At 36.1% G+C, this 20,246-nt stretch overlaps 1 protein-coding gene across 2 annotated transcripts in view; it reads right to left on the bottom strand.

The window, feature by feature from the left end:
* PRKG1 (protein kinase cGMP-dependent 1) overlaps window positions 1-20,246 on the bottom strand; it is a 1,342,437-nt gene that overhangs the window by 1,252,712 nt on the left and 69,479 nt on the right. Inside the window, exon 1 of one of the 2 annotated variants that reach the window (XM_012467589.2) lies at window positions 698-1,136. The exons of the other annotated variant lie outside the window; for it this stretch is intronic. Within the exon in view, the coding sequence (XP_012323012.1) occupies window positions 698-1,008 (311 nt within the window). The 5' untranslated portion in view covers window positions 1,009-1,136. Of the gene's footprint in view, window positions 1-697; window positions 1,137-20,246 lie in introns of those variants that run through there. 2 annotated transcript variants of the gene reach the window in all.

The raw sequence follows: 20,246 nt of genomic DNA, 5'->3' as shown, positions 1-20,246 counted from the left end.
TTATACACCTTCCTTAAGGAAAATAAGCAATCTTCTCCCTCATATATTATGAAAAAATATTTCTTAAAAATCAACAGACTAGCCTTCCATTTATGGATTGTAAATGTCATCCAATTCAGGGAATCAAAAATTCTTCCCTTTCCTATACATATTTTCTTCTGTTTCACACTTTGATGATGACAAGAACGTCAGGTTTGAAGGGTACCAGCGTGAAGAGCCAGCAGGTAGAGAAATCTGGGAGAGCCACAAAAACATAGAAAGTATGGGTGATATCAGACGCATTTCATTTCAAGTCTGACGAGCCTGCATTTAGGATTTTCCAGCTGGTCTGGTTTGCCAGGGCTTTTGGGAGACAGGGGGGCTTTTTATTTCTTCTCTCAGACTCACACACACGGTCGGACACACACCTGGGACGCGTTCAAACTCTACGTACACTAGGTGGCTTATACAAATGCATATGTATATATAAAAATAATACCTAGACATCTGACAAAGACACGAAGGCAACGTATGTGCAGTTAGTCTGGCTCTAAGAAACGTGCACAGCCCCGCAAGAAGTGCCCGTTAAAATGAAACATTTCTGAGGATGAGAACAGACATGGCAAGCTGGAGGGGCGGGGGCCGACAGACAATACAGAGACCCGCAGCTCCCCACCGCCAGGGTGCCACATGGACCCGGCGCGTCACCCCTGCTTACTGTGGGCTCTTGGGGTAGAAGGGCAGGGTCACATGGCTGAGATCCTGGATGTCGAAGGCGGTGGGCTCAGCGGAGATCGCCTGCCGCTTGGTGCGCGGCTCGCCCTGCAAGGTGCTCGCGCTCTGCTTCTGCGCCTGCTGGGTGGCTGGTCGGATCACCGAGCGGTACTTGTCCAGCTCGTTCTGCAGCTTCTGGATCAGTTCGTCCTTCTGATCCAACTCCAGCTCCAGCTCGTCGATGAGAGCATCCCGCTGCCTCAGCTCCTCGATCTTCTCCTGGAGCGCGTACTGTAAATCCCGCAGGGTGCCCATGCTCCTCCGGGCTGCCAGGGGCTCCTTCCTGCCGCTGCTCCGCGTCTTGGGGCTTCCTCCCCTCTCCGATCAACTTTCCCCAAAGTCGCCGCTGCCTCCCGAGTGCAAAAGCTTCCTACTTGAGACCAAAGCCAGCCCTGGCTTCTGAGCATGCCCAGTCCGCGGGCTCCAGCCACCCAGAGTTTCAGTGCGGATTCCACTTCTCTGCGCTGGCTGGGAGGCTGAGAGTGGGGATGAGCAAACCAGCAGGACCAACCCGGGATTAAGCCTGACACACGGCGCGGCGCAGGGGAGAAGAGCTGGGGGGCGCGGTGGCGGGGGAGCGGGAGGAAGGGCTGTGAATGGGGGGCTCCGAGGCAGCGGCTGGACTGTCAGAGTCCCTCGCGCCGGGCGCCCGAGGAAGCCGGAGGGGCGTGCGGGGAGCCTGATAAGCCTCCGAGGCGCGCCGGGGCTGTGCAGGCGGAGCGAGGCGGGAGCGCCACTTCGGGGGTGGGGAGGTGGGAGGGAGGGGACGGGGAGGACCCCGGGCAAACTCGGGAGGCGTCAGCTGGCTCCAGAGCAGACCAGCCTGGAGAATGTGGGGCTCTGATCCTGGCGGCGTAAGAGGCAGAGCGGACTCTGTATCCTCAAAGCGCTGAGTTCTGGAGGTGTTTTGACGGCCGGCCTCACCAAGGAAAGCTCCCGAGCGAGCCGTGTGGCCGAGCTGTCGCTTCTTCCACGCCACCTTTCCCACCGGGAGCGCCTCACACAGGTGGCTAACGCTTGCGAAGAAACTTGGCTCTCAGAGATGCGAGCGAGTCGGCGCCCGAGAGGGATTCCCCCTTTCAGCCTACTGCCTTTGGGGAAGGGTTGTGGGGAAGGGGGTGTTCTGATTTTTACTCCCCAGGCGTTGCTACTCTTTGCCTGCTCCCGATAGTTACTCTCCTTTCTGCCCCTTCCAAACTCCAATCACGGAACTTTTTTAGGGCAAAGGCCAAAAACGGATTTGGGCCCTAGCAAGCCACTCAGCTTCTTCATCAGCCCTCCGCCTTGAGCTGGTGCCTGGGAATAGTTCACCGATGGGCCTTGCTTCTTCCTTTTGCTGAATTTGGCGGGGGGAGGGGAGAGGGTTTAAAAATCATTCTGGAGCTCCAAAAGGTTCATCCTGCAATTGAATCATACCTTCAAAAATATTACTTTCCTCACAACCAAGCTGCTAGGAATGTATCTTTCCACTTAAATGGCCAGGAAGACATCCTGACACAAACTTTGAAGAAGAGGGAAAATCGTGAAGGAGCGAGGGAGACTACACGGGCTCCAGTGAATTGTACACTATACCGCAGCCATCCTCCACCTCTACCCACCCCCACCCCCATCCCTGCCCCCTGATCACAATTAGGCAACTTCTTTTCTATCCAAGTTTTACTCTCCCATCATGGGAACACATGTTTAGAATCCCCAAATATCTGCCTAATATGTACCTAAATTCCGAATATTTGCTTAAGACGTTACCAACTCAGGCAATTTTATAGCGTCTTTATTGGCAGGCTTTTGATTACTATTCTTGGGCACTCAATATTATAATCCTCAATGCTTTATTTGGCCATTCCATAACACTAAAACAAAATGAATAGAAATAAAATTGAATTGCAATGCAATTCTAAACTTAGCAAAGAATAGTATTAAAAAACTTGCACACTGTTGCTTTTGAATACACAACCTTTCGAATTTAAGCTAGAGACAGAGGAGGAATACAATGTATAGGAGGAAAGAAGGGAGGGAGGGAGGGAAGGAGGGAGATTAAGGCATGTTAATAAGCTTGCTCATTTAAAGTGTAGTTATTTGTAATTAGAGGACTAAATGACAAAAGGTATACAGTCCTAAATATTCTTTTATGTAGATTATGATCTAATAATTCTTAATGCAGATGACATTAGACATTTCTTTTTTCTGCTTTCCAACACAGACTTTCAGAAGTGCATTTATTTCTAAATGTGATATATACAGTGGATCATTCTCAAAACATTTGCGTTTGCAATGAAGAAATGAGTAACTTACAAATATTGAAAATAATAAATAATAGTTCTGAATTAGTTTTTTTTAATTAAAAATAAATCAAGCAGAAGTACTGTGACTTTGTATAACTCACTGTATTCTGAAAAAGCTTCTATGACAATTTCCTTCTTCCAGGCAAAAGGCCAAATTCTTATTTAACCTGTGGGAATTCTTTATTTCCATGGGAAAACGTTTAATGCAAAATGATTTTTCCTATAAATCTATTATTGGGGTTCATGAGGCCATGAGTTTATGTCTAAAATATATCAGGTACAATGTATAGGGGACATAATTAGACAACTGCTAAGCTGGGTTCAGAATTCTAGGCTTATCTCTTTCATTTTTAAAGTGAAAGCAAATATTTTAAGGAAGTTTTTCAGTGATGTTTTATAGTTCATTTAGGGTTTAAATGGGGTTACTTAATGTTTTTGAGCAGCACAAACTAGAAAAGCTTCTTCCTCATTTGTAGAAAGTCTGTCTACATGTTCAAAGGAAAATAGAAACTAAAAGACTTTCCTCAAAAATAAAAATAAGACTTTAACCAAAAGTATTTAGGTATTTTGGAAAAAAAGTGACTTTTTTTACACCAAATTATGTAAATGTTTTTCACTATTTTAGCTAGCATATCTACATGCAACTATAGGATGTATACACATTACATTTTCATTTTGAATGTAAATCTCATAATATAAAATATGTTCTAGGATGAATCTGATATTCAGAGTCAGGAACCTGTTATAACAAACACAAAGAAGGTAAATAGCTGAAAAGACATGACTTTTACAGTTGACTTTAGAAGGTGTTTAAGGTTTAGAATATATTTAGTGGTGTCAGCTTGTGTTATTTTAAAAAATTGATTTTCCCTTAAACGCTTTATAATTGTATTTGCAAAATCCAGGATTCTAGCCTTTTCTTTTTTTTTTTTTTTTTCTTTTTTGAGACGGAGTTTCAGTCTTGTTGGCAGGCTGGACTGCAATGGCATGATCTCGGCTGACCACAACCTCTGCTTCCCAGTTCAAGTGATTCTCCTGCCTCAGCCACTCCAGTAGCTGGGATTACAGGCATGCGCCACCACGCCCGGCTCATTTCGTACTTTTAGTAGAGATGAGGTTTCTCAATGTTGGTCAGACTGGTCTCAAACTCCCGACCTCAGGTTATTACTTGCTTTAGCCTTCCAAAGTGCTGGGATTACAGGCATGAGCCACTGCACCTGGCCTCTCTTTCATTTTTAAAGTAAAAATAAATATTTTAGGTATGTTTTTCAATGATGTTTTTGACCAGTTGTTTATATCTTAAGTGACCATGTTTCCATCTCAACAGTTTGAGTGCTTTCAATATTTTCTTAAACATCATCTGCATTGTACTGAGTAAATGCTGGAAATAAACAATGTGAAGAATCAAAGTCCTGCAATTACATTTTAATAGACAAATTATCTTTACCATGTGTCATATAGTAAACTTAATTGGCTAAATTACAAGATTAAAGATCAGGCTCAAGTCTACTTTCTACTAATTAGGAAGTGTCTACCTCAAATTCCTTCAAGAATAGAGCAGAGGACACTGGCTTGATCTGAGCCCTGCCCCACTGCCTATCTGAGATGAAGCCTTGATGTTAGATGCTAACAGTTAGAACAATGCAATTTTGAAGAAACTGAATTTATACTATAGTATTCCATTGTCAACTCACAACGTGCTTTTCAGAAGTCTTCCTTTTTCACAGCTTTAACAGAAGCAAAATTCTACTGGTAGCCAGACCAAACTGTGGCCTGATGAACTCCAATATGCTCTTCAGTCTTGCACTCAACTCTCATAATTGAGAATAAAAATTGACATGCCTTCCTTAATGGACTCTCAGAATCATTTAATGAGCTATTCCAATAAAGTTGCTCTATTATAATACTGGCTATTCAAAAATAAATCTGTAGAATTTATCATCCTTCACTAAAAACATAATTAGCCCAAAAGAATTGTGCTAATTTTATCATCCACTTGTCCATTCCAATGACACTGTATTTCCTGGAAGAATCTTAAGTTTTGAAATCTTCTTCTGCCATTTCATGTGCATATCTTGAAGGGGAAAAAAATAAATGAGCAAAAATATAGCTGAGGCTTTTAGGTGATGGAAGCTACCTTTTGCAGAAGATTGCTAAATGTAACAAGTCCTCCTAAGAATCTAGATTTTAAAGCTACTATTACTGCAAGACATAATGGTTTGTTCTAAGCTGCTAATCATAATCAAATCACAATAAAAATAACTAACATCCTTGACTTCTTAATGTGTGATAGGTATCATTCATACAACCCTATAAGTTGAATGTTATTAATATCCTATTAATACCTGAGAAAAATGGAAACAGAGACTCATTCGTCTAATGAATGGCAAAGCCTGGCTTCATATCCAGATTAGGTGATGTAGAGCTCAAGCCCCTACCCCTCATTACTTTCTGCAGAACTTCTAAGTGTTGCTACTGTCTTATTCTGTATCCAGAGAGGGAAGAGTGTCCTTTACATCAACTTGCTTGACTTAGGGGTGGGGAGGTAAAGAAGACAAAGGTGAAAAATCCTAAAAGGGCAGCAACAAGATTTTTGAAATTTCTTTTCCCAAAATTGTCTTTACTCCAAGATTATGTTCTGGTTTGGGGTAAGTAACTTGAACCCATTTGCCAGAGATCGTACTGATTTTAATACTAAATTGTTTGAAATTGTCCTGTCTCTAAAACTAAAATTTGTAAGTACCTTCCAGTCTCAGGCAAACCAAGAGAGTTGGTCACCCTATTTAACTCAAAATATCTGAGCCTTTCTAGTTTATAAATATTTTCAAATTTTGCCTTCCATGTTACTGATAGAAAAGTAAAATGCAAGAAGATCTGTAATGATAATACCTATTATTTTAGGCACATTGCAAACCCACTTATACATTGCTTTGTGTGAATATGTTTTAGGAAAGCAATCATAATAATTCAAGGAATAATAATGCACAACTGGAATTGTCTTTGGACTATAAAGGGGGATGAGTCAGACAATAGAATTTTAATTATACTTTGATAAATTAGACAAGAATTCAAGGATCCCTTTTTGGTTTATTGTTTTTACAGAAACTAGAACTTAGATTGATTCCTTATGAATTAAGTAGTGATTCAAGTACCTGCTATTTTATTAATTCCTATAGAACTAGTTTTATAATTGTGTTTAGCAGATAGATTTGGCCATGAGGAACATACATTTACATGGATATAAGTAAAAATTCTAACAGTTTGGCTGTTTTGAAGTTATACTATTTCAAATGGTAAGTTCTGCATGGAAAAGAAAAAAATAGTAAACCATAATGATGAAAAAGTTATTGCAGAGACTTGGAAAGTAATAGTGCACTGTACCATAATTGCTAATGTGCTTAGCATTTAATGCTGAATTAGTGTCATGCTTAATATTAGGTGAAATGAATTTTTATATTCCCCTTCTTAAGATGACAGGAAGTTATTATTTGGCCTCAGGCTAAACTAGTTCTCATAAAACCCACGAACTATCTTTAACAAAACGAACATTTCTTTGTACTCTTTAGTAAGTTGCCATTTCTGACGGCCAAAATTAAAAAAAAAAAAAATCAAGAAGAAAAATATTAGGCTTTCTGTATTTTGAAATAAGTGTAAGAGTTTTCAATGCATAAAATAGAATTTAAAATGCTTTATTCACAAGACACCATTTTACTGCATTTGAAGTGTAAATATGTGCATGAGCATGCAACATATCTCCCTGTATGATAAGTAAGTTAGAGTTACTCAGTTCCATTTCAATGATTCTTCTCATATATTAAATACACATCTTTTACTAAGTTAGATCATCAATATTTTTCCACAAAATATTATAAAGTACTTCCAAAAGTAAGTTTGATTCTGAAAACAGATTTGATATCATGGGGCTTATAGAATAGCTCTATAGTCATTTTTCTGTTTTTTATTGTTGTTTTTATTTTAACTGGTATTTAGCAGATGATATAACTTGGCCATTTTCTTCTTACATGTTTTGTAACCAAAATTTAAGGTAAAGAAAACCTAAATTTTGCTAGCAAACTCTTTAAAATTAGTAAGGTAGGAAAATACTGAAGATGTAAGAAAGACAATAAAAGTTTGGGTAAATTAAATTTTTGTTAGTAGGTAAAATGGCTGCATTGGGCAAGAGAAAGATGTCAAAAAATTTATTTATATCGTGAGAATGTTAGTGATTCAAGGGAGGAGGGCTTTGCAGGCAAAAATACTTAGCAGGAAAATTCATGGAGATCTTCACTCTCATCAACTTAATGTGCATGTAAATATCACCTAACTTGAAATTATGGAATCTTCAAATTGTGACTTTTCTATAATGTCATGAGATGGAAATCCAGAAATCCACTTTTCTAATAACAGGCAAATGAAGCAGTAACTAGTAAAGCAAATGGATATCATTCCAGGGCCAAGATATTGCCAAGTATTATTCTTGGAACAAGGATAAGAGCCCCAGGCTGGGGCCCATGAGATGCATATATTCACTATGTATTTCTAAATTATCATTCACCTTGCCTAATGTATGTTTTTAGAAAAGATTCAGTAATTCCTTTATGGTCTAGACTAGATTTTTAAAAATTCATTTTTCAAAGTGCAGGCATTTAATATAGTAGGTAAAGAATACTTTAAATATTAGTGGTTCAAATTTAAACTTAAAAGACAAATGTGCAAACATCTATATAAGAAGTTACCCAAAACAGCAATATCTAAAGTATCATACAGTTTCAATGCACCATATAAATAAATATACAGTAGAAACTTTCATACATTTTTGATCTTAGTGCAAAATAGTGTCTGTCTAGAGTCACTGTATTATGTACAAATTTTTTAATCAAAGAGTTAATGTAGGGAGTCACTATGAAAAATTCATCTAATTTTTCCATAGAATATAATACAGCCAAAAGTCACTATGAAAAATTCATCTAATTTTTCCATAGAATATAATACAGCCAAAATTCTAACCATCTAGCTTCTTTAGAAAAGTATCTATGTTGACTACAAATTTTAAGTGGAAAAAATGACAGGAAAATCTTCATAATGTTTATTTGTGGAATATTAAAAGCAATTGCTGCTGTTAGGAACATAGAGAACTTAGTGAAAATTGCTTATTTTCATTGTCCAGTTTCCACTGGTCAGATCCTCCATCAGAACAAAGCAAGTAATATTCTCTCAGCAGTCACAGAACTGAAATTTACCTAAGATAATAGTATTTCCACATTCACTCTATTTTTAGTCTACATTCTGTCACTCTCAAGGGCACATACAAACAACATACACATAAATACACACAAATACAGAGAATTAAAGGCATGACAGCAACATATGCCATGGTTTAACGTCCCATCCTATCCCACCTCCCACAAAAAAAGCAAAGGTGTCAGCCATGCTGTGAATGTCTCCCCCAAAGTCCATATGTTGGAAACATAATCTCCAGTGCAACAATATTGATAGGTGGAACTTTTTAAGTGGTGATTCCTTCAAGAAAAGAAGTATTTGGATACAAAGACACATTATTTTCTAGAAAATATTTAAAGTGACAGGAAGAAAACATGGTTATCATGGGTCTTAAGCAGGCAAATATGTTGTTCAAAGAGGGATGTCAAAGTAAAGCTCTGCTAGCAAGCAGGTGACTCTAATGCCGAGCTTTCCTCAGATGTGAACTAAAGAACTCTAACTCCTTAAAATGGTAATAAATGTAACGAAAAAGGGTTTCATGGCCAAGAATATTTGGGAGACACTGAGAAAATTTCAAGAAAACAGATTTCTTTCTGCCTTATTATCAGTATTTTAACTTTCCAGTATGTATTATGAATCTCTAAAATAAATATACAGTAAATACATAAATTATTAAAACTTTATACACTGTATAAATAAATGGTAAATATATACACTTATTTAACAACTAGATCTTCTTTCTAATGCTTTCACTGTTGAACCTGAGTATTCATGACATTCAATACTTTAAAAGTTACATATTTAATAGAAAGTATAAGCATTTCCCCCATATGTGAAATCCCCTGTTGGTATCAAGTACAAGTGTTTTCCCCATTTGTGAAATCCCCTGTTGGTATCTACATACACAGCAATATCTGGGACAAGAACACACAGTCCTAGTCCCACCAACAGTACTGTCAACCACCCGCATCTCCTCTTTCAAACCACAATTTGCCCAGCCTGTGGCCACAGCCAATGACATGACAGAAAACCATGAACGTATGACAAATTTGGTGCCTACAGGAAGGATTAGCCCTTGCCATTTGACCCATAATCACATTTCCTCCCGTTAAAATTAGTGTCATGGGATTATTGCTTACATTGGGAAAATGTTCAAGGAAGAACTACAGTGGGATCAACATAGGTAAAGTATTTGATGAGTAATTAATTACGTAAGTGTTACAGTGATGTTTTAGATCTTTAAAATCTCCAAGCCCCAAGCAATTACATTTTAACATTTCATAGCTTCCAGTGGGAATTCTCTTTCTGCCTGTTAAGCCCTAATCCCAAACCCTTTCACTGCCTTCGAATCCTAGCCCCAACCCTGCTTCATCACCGCCTCTCATCTCTTGAGTTGCTAATTCATGAATCCATTCTTCAGTTCTTCCCTAAAATAAAACTACCTCTGATTATCCTTCGGAATCATCCCCACAAATTTTCCCTTCTAAAAGCACTTTAAGAGAATGCATAATTGTATATTATGCATTCCAACCCTAACTCTAACGTTAACCCTAATACTTGCATAAATATTTGTTAAGTAGATACATTTCCCATTAGACTGTAAACTAAGAAAGTAAAGAATTATGTCTATTTTGTTCACTAACAGCTAGAACAAGAAGGTGCTCACTATACTGGCTAATTGCATTGAATGAGTAAAGGTACTCATTACTTTAAATGAAGTCACCAAGTTTATTTAACATGCAAAACACATCTCTCTGATGGAGAAGAATCAAAAGGGACAATTTTTCTGTTTATCGATGGTGGTGTCTAATATTTAATAAATCAAATACATCAGCAGCTTAGTTTAAGCCTTTCTGTATGTAATAAATCAAATGTATCAGAGGCTTAGTTTTAAAATGGGTTTTCTTCTACAGAAAAAAAACCAACAACCCAGATATCCCTCTTTGAACAACATATTTGTCTGTTTAAGGCCCATGATAACCATGTTTTCTTCCTGTTACTCTGAATTGTTTCTAGCAAATAATGTGTCTTGATATCCAACTACTTTTTTCAACTCTCTTAATGCACTTTTAAATCACCACACTCTCACCTTCTGTTTTACTCATAGGCTTATAATATATTTTCTTCAAGGTCCAGTGCTCTTTTTCTGTAACACTGGCAATGTCTACAGGATCAACAATTCTGCAATTTCTTTTTGTTTCTTCACAGTTCCAGCTACTCCTTTAAAACCTGACTGCTTTATAAAGAAGAGCTGGTCTTCTATACTAGTTCTTCCTAATACATACATCTTTTAGAAAACTATTCATATCATTTGATACTATTTCCAAAGCAGATGCTTTCAATTAAGATACTTGATAACTTCCATGATTATTAACCAATGCTTGTGTCCTACCTGAACATTTATAATTTGAAAGTTAAGATTCAAACCAAGTTCAGGAAGCAAATTTACATACATGAAGCAATTTTATCTCTAAAAATCCTTTACTAACTTAATTCTTAAAATAGATATACTTATTTCCTTTCTCCTCTCTCTTGTTATTGCTTTGATATAGAATGTCAGAGTAGGCCCTAGATATAAAATCATAAGTTTAACATCACAATCAATTGAATGCAAAAGTGCTAACATTTGGGAATCAGAAATAATTATAAAGTCACAATGCCATGTTAAATAGCTGTTCAATTAAATCAAAAGATAGAAATATATGCTTGGTTAATGCAAAAAAGAATATTTCTCAGGTAGATGTTTTCTGTAACTTAAGAAAATCAGCAAGAAGACTTCGTAAGCTCTTCAAATTTATTAGACTTGAATACAGGTCTTGAAAAAAATAATTTTTGTCAGCCTTAAAAAACCTAAAGACAAGCCCCCCCATGAGAAAATCAGTCTTTATCTATTAAAGAGTCAAATTTGAAGATAAAAATTCAAAGCTTTGAGTACATCTATCCCACCAGTATCCATAAATTAAGCTTTAAACTGCAATGTTATAATGTTGCTTCAGTGTCTAAATAGAAATCTAAGTTTCTGATCTGCAACTGCATGAAACTTCTGGATTTTCAACAAAATCTTAGCATTAATAACCATGTGAATGTAAGAATTCTCTTGGCATTGCATAATTTATTTTTAGTGGTTTTAATTATATTTTTCCTCCCACAAAATGGGAGTCTTATGATACAGTCATCAATATACCTAATCCTTTTGGAAGCAGCATTTCTCAGGAGGAAAAACATATATAATTAATATTAATAAAGCTCCACAACAGAAAAAATGTCATGTTGATATGCATATGCCTTTCTATATGTAGAAAATATATTATTTATTCAGTTAAAGTAATATTTTTTAGAAAATAGTTTCTGATTGAGATTTAAATGTTTCATTTTTTAAAAGTACAAGGCAAAGCAAAGCATCAAATGGTTGTGAAATTTGTACTCCTTCTTTGCATGACTCATTTTATTTTAAATACACTTCCATAAATAGTGTACAGTTTCAACAAACAGTACATTCTTCAAATTTTTCTCCAGCCATTAAATACTAATGACTAAAATACAGAACTAAAGGTACAATTGCACCCTCTACTGTCCAAATGTTCTACTCCATATTGAGCACCGTGCTGTGTGTGCTTGTTTAACACATTCATTATAAAAGTAACAGGTAAATAACATCGGCTTCTTTTTGACATTAATTAGAGTGTCCTCAAAAAATTAAGCTCTAATTATAAAATTTCCATAGTGATACAAATGGAAGTTTGCCACTTTTATTTGTACTAAACTAATTTAGGAAATGACTCTTAGTATAGTCATGCATCATGTAATGACTTTTCCGTCAATGACAGACTGCACATACAACAGTGGTTTTTGTAAGATTATAATGAAGCTGCTATATATAGCTGTACCATTTTTTTATGTCTTATACTATATTTTTACTGTACCTTTCCTATGTTTAGATACACAAATACTTACCATCGTGTTACAATTGCCTACAGTATCAGTAGTCACATATGGTACAAGTTTATAGCTCTGGAGCAATAGGCTATCCCATATAGCCTAGGTGTGTAATAGGCTAGATACCATCTAGGTTCGTGGAAGTATACTTTTTGATTGTTTGCACAATGACAAAATTGCCTAAAGACACATTTCTTAGAATGTATCCCTGTTGTTAAATGATGCAACTGTACTTGAGTGAAGTATTCATTAACTTACAGATAATAAATGGCAACGTTAATCACCTTTTCAACATTACTCATAACAAGGAAAAACATGAAATCATTCAAGTAAACAATTGGCATATTTTTCTAATAGTGTATAAAGTTTGCCAAACTTTGTTTCAACTTAAAAATCAGAAAAACATTAATGTTTCTCCAAAACTGTGCTTCAAAGCTTTTTAAAAAAAGTTTTGAGTTGATTGTCAAAATTTGAAATACCACTATGTGCCAAAATTAATAACTTATTTGTAGTTTTTAAACCTATCTTTATCATTTTAATAGAGACTGTTTGGAATTCAAAATACATTATTATTCAAAAGATTATCTTCTCAATTTCTCCTTCTGGTGACGGAGGATTCATTTACTGATAATCAACCCTCCCACAAGATTAATTAGAAAAGCCAAACCAAAAATACAAAAATAAGGCATTGGAAAACTCCTAAGCAGCAAGGAATTGAGGGGCCAATATCCTAGAGAAAAGTGAAGTCCAGAGAGGTCAGCCCAACAGTGTTTTTCTGAGATATTCACCAATTACAACACTCCTAAGAAAATCAGTAAATAAGCATAAATTAGAGGCTGAGAGGCTAGGAAGTTGAGCAAAGCTTCTAAAGTATAAAGTGGCTGGAGGAACAAAAACTGGAATCAGGCCCAACCAGTTGAAATCCAGGAAGGCTAAACTTTACCTGTTAATAACTGTTTACTCAATAAGACTGAAACCCTGCTTTATATCTGTTCAATCTATAATTGGATTAAGGTGATCTGACCCTAGTCTTCCTGCCCATCAGGAGCAAAAGTAAGTCCTCCATGAAAGAAGATCACATAATTCAGAGCTTAACACTCTCTATAATTTTTCATGCCTACTGTTGGGATTCAATAAAAAACAATTAGGTATACCAAGGCAACACCCCGTAACCTAAAACTGAGTGAAAAAGTACAAGGCATGTAACGGAAGGAGACCTATAGGAGATCGTGGAATTATCAGAAATAAACTTTAAAATAATTGTGTCAAATATGTTTCAGTAATGTGATAAAAATGTTAGCAATTTTAGCACAAAACTGGAAATTACAAAGAAATTTTTGAAACTGAAATGTTAGAATTTTAAAAAGCAGTAAGTGAAATTTAATAACTCTATAGTCAAGTTTCATAACAGAAGACAGAATTAGTAAACTGGAAGATAAGTCCAAATGAAAGTAGCCATATTAAATAAAGAAAAGGAATTTAAAAACATACAAAAAAGAACATGAGATGTGGAGTCATGGCAGAAGTTCTAACTGCGATATAACTGAAGTCTCAAAAGGACAGAAAAGACAAAATACAGCAAAAGCAGTATTTGAAGAAATAATCACTATGAATTTTCCAAAACTGATTAAAAAAAATCATGTCACAGATTTCAAGAGTCACTGTAAATGACTAGCACAATAAATATAAAAGACACTGATATGGTTGACTGTGTCCCCATCCAAATCTCAAATATCATCTGATCATAGCTCCCATAATTCCCAGATGTTGTGGGAGGGACCCAGTAGGAAGTAATTGACTCATGGGGGTGGGTTTTTCCCATGTTATTCTCATGATATTGAATAAGTCTCAGAAGATGGTTTTATAAAGGGGAGTTCCCTTGCACATGCTCTGTTGCCTGCCACTTGTAAGATGTCTCTTTGCTCTTCCTTCATTTTCCATGACTGTGAGGCCTCCCCAGCCATGTGGGACTGTGAGGCCTCCCCAGCCATGTGGAACTGTGAGTCCATTAAACCTTTTTCCTTTATAAATTACCCAGTCTCAGATATGTCTTTATCAACAGCATGAGAACAGACTAATACACACATACACATACACACACACACAAACATACACATACCCCTAGGTATAACACAGTAAAACTGTTACAATGAAAAACAGAAAACTCCTAAGAGCAGACAGACAAAAATATCTGCAACCTTCAAAGAAACAATAAGATGACCACTTTTTAATTGAAGCAGTGAAAGCCATAAGAAAATAGAATGGTAGCCTCAAAAGGCTGGAAAAAAAATCTGGCAACCAAGAATTCTATACTTGACAAAAATATCCTTTGAAAATAAAAGTAAATATGTATATTTTCCGAGAAACAAAAACTAGAGAATTTGTTACCAACAGATCACACTATAGGAGATAATAAACGGTATTCTTCAGACAGAAAGGAAATGAATCCACATGAAAGCACAAAGATTTAAAGAAAATATAAGAATCATAGAAAGGATAAATATGAGGATAAATATCTATAAATTATTACTGTATAAAACAATAACATTTAACAATGATAATATAAAAGACAGTAGGGAGCTAATAGAGTTGGATGTTGTTAGGTTATTTCACTGAGTATTAATAAATGTAATGACTTATCTCTAATTTTACTAATTCTAGAATGTATTACATATTGTGCTCTCTCGAGTAACCACTTAAAGAAGTACAACTTGTATAAATAACAAATTGATGTGGGGATAATTGAATATTAAAAAAATAGATTCATTAAAGTAGAGGCAAAACAGGAAAGAAAAATTAACATAGAACAAAAATCAAAAATAGAAAAAAAAGTACAATGATACAACAAAGCCAAAATGTACTAGTAAATTAAACTAAACAGATTAAATACTCCAGTTACTAAACAAAGACTATCCAATTGAATAAAATAAAAACTATATATATCTTGCAAGAGACAATTGTTACACAAGGAAACACAAAGGCTTATGTTGTAAAAATGGTAAATACAAGCCAAACACAAACCAAACAAAAAAGTTGATCTAGCTCTACTATAATACCAAAGAAGTAAGAACATAAGTGTTACTAGAGTTAAAAGGGACATCTCATAATAATAAAGTGATTAAATTATCAAAAACTAACTATAATTCTAAATTTATATGCACTAAATAACAGCTTTCACAAAGGCAAAGGTAAAAATTCATAATGCTTAGAGGACATATAGATAAATCTAATATCTTATTAGATTTCAAATCATCTCTTAGAATAACTGATAGACCTAGCAGGTAGAAATATAATCAGTCTATAAAAGAGAGAAATATACTTAACAAATGTGAATTAACTGTACTATATAGAACACCTCATCTCAAAATTGCAAAACAATCATTTTGTAGTGTATAGGGATATTTATTAAAATTGACTGTATGCTGGACCATAAAACAAATCTCAACAAATGTCAGAAGATTGAAATCATGGTGTCTTGCTGCAGTTTATTTATTAAATTGGAAATGAATAAAAAATGATTATCTCAATAATCATGAAAAAATATTTAATAAAATTCAAAATCCATTTATAATTTTAAAATAATTTTTTAAATTTTGAAATAAGGCAGGTATGGTGGCTTATGCCCATAATCCCAGAACTTTGGGAAGGTGTGGCAGGAGGCTCACCTGAGCCCAGGATTTTGAGGCCGCAGAGAGCTATGATTGCACCACTACACTTGAGCCTAAATGACAATGCAAGATCCTACCTCTAAAAAAATAAGTAAATGAATGAATAAATAAATAATTGTCATAAAAAGAGTACTTGGAGAGAGATCCAAGATGGCTGATGATTAGCAGCTCGGGCACGTACCTCCCAGTGAAAGCGCAAAGAACGAGAGGACGCCACACTTTCAAACGAATATTAGTTGCTCACGGACCAGGAGATTCCCAGTGGAGGAGCTCCACGGGTCGCCAGGGCGACTCTTGTGGCCGACGTGGCGGTTTTGCTGGTGCCTTAGCACTCTAGTTCTTGGTGCAGAGTCCGGAGATTCCCGGGCAGAAAAGCACCATCAATCTTAACACCGCTGTTTTGGCCGGCTCAGTGGATTGCTCAGATTTCGGCGCAGGGAATCAACAAGTTGGACGTCAGAGACCCAGTTAGAAAGTCGGTAATTATAAAGACGACAGACGGACAAATATATAATGAAGGGAAGAAACCAGCGTAAAAAGGTAGAGAATACTCAACATCAGAATGCCTCTCCCTCTACAGGGGATTGCAATTCCTCATCAGTAACGGAACAAGGCTTAATAGATTACACGTGTGTTCCAATAACAGAAGCAGGTTTCAAAACGTGGGTGATAAGAAACTTCTGTGAATTAAAAGAACTTGTTCTAACCCAATGCAAAGAAACTAAGAACCTTGAAAAAAGGTTTGATGAAATGTTAACGAGAATGGACAATTTAGAGAAGAATATAAGTGAATTGATGGAGCTGAAAAACACAACACGAGAACTTCGCGAAGCATGCACAAGTTTAAACAGTCGAATTGATCAAGCAGAAGGAAGGATATCAGAAGTCGAGGACCAGCTCAGTGAAATGAAACGAGAAGACAAGAATGCAGAAAAAAGGATGAAAAGGAATGAGCAAAGTCTCCAGGAAATATGGGACTATGTGAAAAGACCTAATTTACGTTTGATAGGTGTACCTGAATGTGATGAAGAGAATGAATCCAAGTTGGAAAATACTCTTCAGGATATCATTCAGGAAAATTTTCCCAACCTGGCAAGGCAGGGTAATACTCAACTCCAGGTAATACAGAGAACACCACAAAGATATTCTTCAAGAAGACCAACCCCAAGGCACATAATCGCCAGATTTATTAGGGTTGAAATGAAGGAGAAAATACTAAGGGCAGCCAGAGAGAAAGGTCAGGTTACCCATAAAGGGAAACCTATCAGACTTACAGCAGATCTCTCAGCAGAAACCCTACAAGCCAGAAAAGAGTGGGGACCAATATTTAACATCCTTAAAGAAAAGAACTTTCAACCCAGAATTTCCTATCCAGCCAAACTAAGCTTTATGAGCGAAGGAAAAATTAAATCTTTTGCGAACAAACAAGTACTTAAAGAGTTCACCACCACCAGGCCTGCTTTACAAGAGCTTCTGAAAGAAGCACTATACATATAAAGGAACAACCAATATCAGCCTTTCCAAAAATATATCAAAAAAGCAAAGAACTTTAACACAATAAAAAATTTACATCAACTAATGGGCAAAACAGCCAGCTAGCATCAAACGCCGGTATTAAACTTATATATATTTTAATTGGATAAAAAGCCAAAACCCATCGGTATGCTGCATCCGGGCCCATCTTACATGCAACAATACACAAAGACTCAGAGAGAAGGAGGAAGATTTACCAATCAAACAGAGAGTAAAAATAAACTAATAAACAAAAAGCAGGAGATGCAATTCTCGCCTCTGATAAAGTAGACTTTAAAGCAACAAAGATCAAAAGAGGCGAGGAATGACATTACATAATGGCAAAAGGATCAATGCAACAAGAAGAGCTAACGATTCTATAGATCAACGAGATAGAAAATTAACAAGGATATTCAGAACTTGAACTCAGACCCGGAACAAGTAAACTTAATAAACATTTATAGAACTCTCCACTTCAAATACACAAAACATACATTACCACCTCACACCTATTCCAAAGGTGACTATATAATTGGAAGTAAATCACTCCTCAGTAATCGCATAGCATTTCATAGGTTTAAATTAAATATTGGTTGGCTGTTTGTTTGTTATCTTCTTCCCTTATTCCTTCCTGACTACATCATTAAGTATAATTATCAGTATAAAAGAGGTTTTCAATACCCATTACTAAATTGTATTCTAGCCTGGGCAAGAAAGCAATACTCCCATTCTCTCTCCCTCTTTCTTTTCCTTCTCCGTCCTCCCCATTCTCTCTCTCTTTCTCTTCCTTTTTCCTCCTTCCTATTCTCTCTCTCTCTCTTTAAAAAAAAATAAAAAATAAAAAGAGTACTTATCTGATAAAACATACACACACACACGCACAAAAAAATCTACCAAAAAACTCACACTTAATGGTGAATTATTAAAAGGCTTCTCATGGTACCACAAAAAGAAATATATGCCCATAATAACCACATTCATTCAACATTATAATTGAGGTCTGACCACTGAAATAAGGCAAGAAAAATAAGTAAAATGCATAAGTTAGAAAATATTGCATAATTATTTACATAGGCCTACATATAAACTATTAAAATAAGTGAATTCGAGAAGGTAAGCATACAGAAATTTTATGTTAAAACTTAAAAATATATTTCTATACCAGCAACAAACAAAAAAAACAATTGTGAAATAAGGATAAACAAATGGCTCAATAGTTTACAATGGAGAGCTCTGAAATAAACCTACATACATATGCAACTTTGTATACAACAAATGTGACACTACACAGTCTTTTAAGTAGTTAGTACTGCATCAACTCAATACCCATACATAAAGAAAATGAGTCTTGTGCCCCTTTTTTTGCCATACACAATAATTCTATTTCAGATGAACTGTAGATCTAAATGTGAGAGATAAGATCTTCTAAAAGAAAACATAGCAAATAAAAAGAGGGTATTCATTAACTTAGAATAGGTAAGAATGTCATAAACAAGAAGGAGAAAACACTCTAAGTAAAAAAAAACTGATAAAATGAACCACATTAAAATTAGGAATTCTTTTTTATCAAAAGACATCAAAGTAGATGCATATCATTATACATTTGTACAAACCTAGAGAACCAAGAGTGAACCCTTGTGTGAACTATGAATTTGGGATGATAATGATGTGCCAATGAAGGTTCATTGATTGTAACAAATGTAATACTCTGATAGTTGGGGAGCTGTGAATACTGGGGTGGGAGATACATGGGAAATCTCTGTACCTTTTTCTCAATTCTGCTGTGAGGGTGAAATCTAAAAAATTAAGTCTATCTTGCTTTAAAATTTTTTTGCTCAAAAGAAAAACAAGTCTACTTTTAAAAAGAAAAGGATAAGAACAGACACTTTTCAGAAGAAGACATTTATGCGGTCAACAAACATATGAAAAAAAGCTCATCATCACTGGTCATTAGAGAAATGCAAATCAAAACCACACTGAGATATCACCTCACACCAGTTAGAATGGCAATCATTAAAAATCAGGAGACAACAGATGTTGGAAAGGATGTGGAGATACAGAAACACTTTTACACTATTGGTGGGATTGTAAGTTAATTCAACCATTGTGGAAGACAGTGTGGCAATTCCTCAAGGATCTAGATAAAGAAATATCATTTGACCCAGCAAATCCCATGACTGGGTATACACCCAAAGGATTATAAATCATTCTATTATAAAGACACATGCACACATATGTTCATCGAGGCACTGTTCACAATAACAAAGACTTGGAACCAACACAAATGCCCACCAATGATAGACTGGATAAAGAAAATGTGGCACATATACACCATGGAATACTATGCAGCCATAAAAAAGGATGAGTTCATGTCCTTTGCAGGGACACAGATAAAACTGGAAACCATCATTCTCAGCAAGCTGACACAAGAACAGAAAACCAAACACCACGTTATCACTCATAAGTGGGTGTTGAACAATGAGAACACATGGACACAGTAAGGGAAACATCACACACCAGGGCCTGGGGGTAGGGCTAGGGGAGGAATGGTAGGGAGTAGGGGGATTGGGAAGGGATAGCATTGGGAGAAATACCTAATGTAGACGACGGGGCAATGGATGCAGCAAACCACCACCATGGCACGTGTATACCTATGTAACAAACCTGCACAATCTGCACATGTACCCCAGAACTTAAAGTATAATAAATAAAATTTAAAAAAAGAAAAAAGGTATCATTAAGACAGTCAAATGGCAAACTACAAAGTAGGGAAAGATATTTATAACACATATGTAATTACCAAAAATGTTATAGTTGGATGCTATCTGGAATTTCTAAAACTCATAAGTCAAGACAGACAACCCCATAGAGAAAT

Source organism: Aotus nancymaae, unplaced genomic scaffold (assembly GCF_030222135.1).
Source record: "Aotus nancymaae isolate 86718 unplaced genomic scaffold, 86718_ANA_hifiasm-v0.15.2.pri h1tg000010l, whole genome shotgun sequence".
In the NCBI taxonomy this organism is placed as follows: Eukaryota; Metazoa; Chordata; class Mammalia; order Primates; family Aotidae; genus Aotus; species Aotus nancymaae.
This window is presented reverse-complemented; position numbering and strand designations above follow the sequence as displayed.